Source organism: Setaria italica, chromosome II, assembly GCF_000263155.2.
Source record: "Setaria italica strain Yugu1 chromosome II, Setaria_italica_v2.0, whole genome shotgun sequence".
In the NCBI taxonomy this organism is placed as follows: Eukaryota; Viridiplantae; Streptophyta; class Magnoliopsida; order Poales; family Poaceae; genus Setaria; species Setaria italica.
Window position 1 is genome coordinate 7,264,654 of NC_028451.1, and position 5,525 is coordinate 7,270,178.

Below are 5,525 nucleotides of genomic sequence, written 5' to 3' on the forward strand. Positions count from 1 at the left end.
CGACGGCACGCCCGCAGAGGAGATGGGTGGGGGGCGTCGACGAGCGGTGGGGCGGAATGGGCCCCCATGAAAAGAATTGGAGCCTTTCATTTCTTTTCTCTCAGTGTTTGTTGTTCAGTGCACCTGATGGGCCTGCCAGTCCATCAGCCCATGTCGTCTTCGGCTTCTTTTGGGCCAACAACTCTGAAGACCATTCTTCTTATTTGCAAAAGGAGACAATGTAAAATAATGGCTTTTCAAAAAATAAAGGGGAGACAACTGAATTAGATTTGAAAAAATGCAACTTACATGCTTCTCAAACCTCCTGATGGGTCAAGCGGCTCCAGACTATTAATGCTAGAGACAACACAAGCAAACGACCCAGCAGCACTTCTTCCGTTATTTCTTGACGACTTCGATTGGGCTCACATCTTCACTCTCCTCAATTTAGAAAAGGGGGGAAAAAAGATAAAACTGAGCCGCACGCACATCGCCAACTGTCCCGACATCGAGCCCACAACTATACACAGCCCAAAACAACAAAACGGGGCCGCACATCGACTAGGCCGCGTCCCAACATCTGGCCCACAACTATGATAAACAAGCCCGAAACAACAATACAAGGCCGCACATCGAGTATCGTTTGTCGCCTGAAGCCCCTTACGCGTCTACACACGACTAGCTAGCTTTTTTCGGCTACTTCGGCCTGCTATCCGATCTAAAATTCGGCCCATTCGATACGGATCGGCCCACGTTCGGTTTTCCTTTTTTCCGCAGCTTGGCCCATGCTCTTTTTCCTAATTTTTTCCGCGGCTCGGCCCAAGATATTTTTCCCTTTCCCACAGGTCCACAGCCAGAACATGCAACATGCAACGCAGCCGGACTCTCAAACCGTATGAAACACCTAAACGCCAAACACATACATCCGGTTGCATCATTCACTATAGTAGTACATAAAGAAGGATCACTTGTTATGAAATTCCGAGTACAAAATACTGAAAATGTAAGCATAAGCTGTAGCAAACTGCAAACCACCACTCAGGTGTTCAAATACTGATGACAGTCACTGACCAACAACAGAGCTCCAAAAGTTTACAGCTCTTCCTCTAATGTAACTAATCCTTGGCACCTCAAAACTGTAGACTCTGCAAGCTTCACCGAGTTGCCTGCTGTGTTGCTTGAGCTGGCTCCACGATGTTCTTTGCTAGCATGTAGGTCCGCATGTTAAGGCCCTTCAAGCTCTCGATAATCTGCTCATGCCTGCAAAAACATGCATTCCACTGTAAGCATACAGTATAATCAGAGATAACTGTTCTGGCTACAACAAAAGATGTTAAACTAAATCACATTCTTCCCAAAAAAAATCAGCAAAATGTGCGAAGAAAACATGTTATGAATCCACAATCAACAACATGGTGTGTTCATGGACAGAGCAACTTACACATTGACGTGATTGGTCGTCATGATAAGGGTTCCTGACACTGAATCGATCCTTGCATCCAGTTTTGAGCTCCTAACCAAGTTCATTATCCACAACTCTGCCTCATCGTAGCTCATGTTCAGCTTCTGCGAAAGCATGCTGTCCATTGCAATAATATCAGAGGAACATGTTAGGACATTAACAACTATGATCCTATATGGTGCATATAATAGAATGCAAACCAACAGGTCTAATCATAAAACAAATGCTTGTTCCCAAATTGCACAAAACACAATGTTAATTACTATTCCTTTGGACATTACATTTATGGTGAACGGGGGACTTGAAAATCTTCTAGCTATATACTACAGAATAACCCAATCGAAAAGTTGACACAGGATCGGTAGAGTGACAAAACAATTCCTAAATGAAAACATGCCAAGACTTTATGATCCAGTTCCCACAAAATTAAGAGACATTTTCCATGTCATTGTAATGAGTCGTCAGGGAAAAAAAACCTACCTGATATCAATGCACCGATGAATACGGCAGTAAGTCTCGAAAATAAACAGACGAGCATTTTCAAGGAACTCATCTCTCAAAGGGACAGTGACGAAATTTCCTTCTTCAATGCGCTTTCCCAGGAAAGGATCATTCAATATAACCTGGAAAGGTACACATTAGAACATGAAGAAGGTACATTAGATAGTTTGATAGCATATCATAAAATGATCATTGCTGATTTTTGGGACAGCAATGCAGACAAGCAGACTATAAGCCCTTAAAATCCTAACTCACAAGCCCTCAAAATCCTAACTCATTTAAATACTTATTCAAAGAGGACATGTTACTATACAGCTGATGCTGACATCCACGGAACGTATGATATACCTAAGAAATAACTAAATTTGGGATTCAGAAGGATATAATATTTTACCAATGCGAAATGCAAAAGACTTGATGGGTGAGGACCACTTTACAAAAGGATGTTTTGCGGAAAAAAAATGACTCATTGTTTTTCAAGATTTTTGATATTCCAAGGAGCACGTTCAAAAAAAATTGCCATAAAGGTTGAGAAAAACAGCCTCAACGTTACCTGCTCGCACTCCATGAGTTTCAGCTGAGCACCATCAAAATCATAGTTGACATATAAGCATTCCAGAAATTCAGTTATGGGATCCTTGTAGCTATGCTGCTCCTGCTGAATGACTTTAATCAGCTCTTTAAGCATATTCCTTCTCCTTTTGTTCACAACAACTGCAGTAGCTAGGTATCTCAGGAGATGGTGTGCATTGGTCTGAATAGCATTCAAGTACCTGGGGGGGGGGGGGGGGGGGGGGGGGAATGAATAAGCAAACTGACTGATGTACTTCTGGTAATATAACCTTAACACTAAATCAATAAAGAAAATAGTACAAACATCAAACTGGATTACATGGTAAGAGAGAATCAATTTGGATCAAGCACAAGTTTCCCAAAACAAGTTACCAAAACCTATAAATGGAAAAACAATTTAGTTCTATACTTCCATGTATTGAATTCAAGAGTAACAACTCTCTCAACTTGAAAATGAAGCCTTCACCGATATTTGAATTTAAAGATTTATGAGCATATAACTGCAATATTAAAATGTGGAAGAATTTTTCATTATTTTTCTCACAGTTGCTAATCTCTAAACAAATATGACAGAATGCTAACATCTGTAACTTTGTAGCAACACAAGACAATGGAACTGTTATATTATACAAACCTGTCCTGGAAGAACAGATCAATGATCCCATTTCTACCATTCTCATGGTTGAAGAAGATGAAAAGAGCCCAATGCATCAGCCATATCCTGTTCTGGAGCTGATTAAGAGGTGATGAGAAGTTCTGCCAAAAATGAAGGGATAAAACAAAGTTAGTAATATAATCTACATAAACAACAACAAAGATAAAACATTTAGAGGAAAACCTTCGAATCAATTATTTCCTTCAAGCGGTTGAGTTCTTCCAAAGCTACATCCCAGTTCTGCATCAGAATTTCTGCTGCAAGCTTTCCCCAAAGGGCACTCACACTCCTCTCACTGTTGGTGCACAGAGCACGATACTGGTACAGGTAGTCAGCAGCCCCCGAGTAGTTACCACACTCAAACTGAAATTTAGCATACTGATACAAAGCCTCAATCTGATCAGGACCAATCTGCATTGTTAACAAGGATTGATCAGTTGATAAGAACACTACATTTCATATTAATACAATTGCACATCATCAATGTTTCATCCGAATTCTGATATCAGCTATTTTGCACCGAGCTGCAACAGTTTAGTTTCTACATGGCTCCAAAAAAGTGAAACATTAACTTTGAAATGTCCCTTGCTACAGAACTGCAACGACGTGACCTGAACTAGCATCAATTATAAGCACACTAACCAAAAGAAACACAGTAACCTCCTACAAGACTAGTATAAGAACTACATATGTCCAGATTTTAGGCCACCTGCATAGGAGTACATAACATATTGAATTATGCAAACTACCAAATTAAACCATCTCAGTCTCCCGTGATGTGATATGTAAAGTTGGAGCAGCAGTCAGCATCCAACTAATCAAGATCCCCACACAGCATAGTGCAGAACTAGAATCAAGTCACATGCTAATTATATGTACCCACCTTAAGCAATAGTACATAACCTATCCCCAAAGACCTCCTCACTGCAAAAGCAAATCAATTTCTGTTTTCCTAATGGCAAACACACAACCAAATCTCGCGACGTTCTTAAAACACGGAATCCCACCAACCTAAAATTATCTCGGAAAAAAAAACGGGGCATCAGAAGAGGGTGAAAATCCGGACCTGGTACCGGTCCTGGAGCATGTGGATGTTGTACTGCTTGTCGGGCCTGAGCTCCTGCACGAGCTGCGGGTTCTGAAGGAAGGTGACGAGCGGGGCGGCGGCCTCCTCGAGCGACCTGAGCCTGGAGACGACCTCGGTGCGGCGCCTGACCATGTCCTCGGGGACGTCGTCGGTGCCGTGGAGGGACTTGTGGATGTCCATGGCGTAGTCGACCATGTTGGTGCCGCTGAGGAGGCGGATCTTGGCCTCCAGGATCTCCGGCTCCGAGTAGAACTGCCGCTCCTGCAGGAACTCCAGGAGCGGGAACACCAGGTGGCGGTCCATCTGCGCCGCCAGCAGCGCGGTGAGGTCGTGCTCCGCCATGGCTGGTGCCGCGAGCTCTCCTCCCAGCCTCCCGGGGGCGGCTAGGGTTAGGGTTTCGAGGGGGTGGCGGGCTGGCGGCGCGGGGAGGGAGGAGACGAGGAGAGGGGAGGACGAGATGGGTCGGGCTGGGTTTTTGTGGTTTTGTGGATCAGCTGCGGATCGTATCGCCCACCGTATAAACGGACGGCCAGATGAGGCCTTGCTTGGGTTCAGTCGTTTATGGGAAAATCCGATGCCCTAAAACTGATTTAAACAAAGGTAAAGACTAGTTTCAAGCCGGCCGTACGTTTGCGTATATGCACGGCCGCCTCTCTCTACCGTACGCGTGCAGTGTTTGTGCATTATACCCACCAATCAGGCCATTCATTTCAATTCACCTGCCTCCTCTCTCTTTACGTTCTCCCTCTCTCTCCCCCTCTCTCCTCTCTCTCTAGAGATTTGCCGTAAGCACCGGTTGAATCCGGCGATTTGGACGGGGATCTGCAAATCGGAGGTGGAGGGGCGCGGTTGCTCTCTAAGGTGAGTCCCCACAGTTCGTGGTTTTTTGCGGGGATTTTTACGTTCCGTACGCTGCCGTTCAAATCGACTGATTTGGGTTTTTCTCATGTGTTGATGGAGTAAAGTGAGCCAAAATTTTGTTCAGAGGTTAAGCGGACAAAGTGGATACGTGAAGGGAGTAAAATGAACTTTTTTTCTTAATTTTTCTAGGCATTACTCATAGCCTAAAGGATACTAGAACTCTGTTTCTTGCCGCAGCAACATTTCATGATCCAACGATCTCAACTGCTGCAAGAACAGAAATTACAGCACACAGGACGAGGATGTGTCCTGATGATGAACGGGGCCATTCATGATACTATAAATCATGTACAAAGTGTGTTTCTCTCATTTTATGCAAACTGCTATTCTTTATCTAGCAAATTACT

The 5,525-nt window shown here is 43.9% G+C and overlaps 1 protein-coding gene across 1 annotated transcript; it reads right to left on the reverse strand.

Moving 5' to 3' along the window:
* Positions 1-884: 884 nt before the first annotated feature.
* On the reverse strand, positions 885-4,726 carry LOC101766294 (eukaryotic translation initiation factor 3 subunit E). Its single transcript, XM_004955757.3, has 7 exons — positions 4,237-4,726; positions 3,354-3,581; positions 3,150-3,271; positions 2,496-2,715; positions 1,922-2,064; positions 1,421-1,558; positions 885-1,239 (listed from the first exon to the last, which is right to left on the reverse strand). Exons 1-7 carry the CDS (start codon positions 4,597-4,599, stop codon positions 1,134-1,136), a joined length of 1,320 nt encoding a protein of 439 aa, XP_004955814.1. The 5' UTR covers positions 4,600-4,726; the 3' UTR covers positions 885-1,133.
* Positions 4,727-5,525: the final 799 nt, after the last annotated feature.

Bases quoted from the DNA above. Each gene is read 5' to 3' on its own strand.
- LOC101766294 (XM_004955757.3), bottom strand. From the start codon at position 4,599: ATGGCGGAGCACGACCTCACCGCGCTGCTGGCGGCGCAGATGGACCGC. The intron at 2,065-2,495 runs GTAACGTTGAGG...GTACCTTTCCAG, and splicing joins AACTCATGGAGTGCGAGCAG to GTTATATTGAATGATCCTTT. The intron at 1,240-1,420 runs GTAAGTTGCTCT...ATGTTTTTGCAG, and splicing joins ACGACCAATCACGTCAATGT to GCATGAGCAGATTATCGAGA.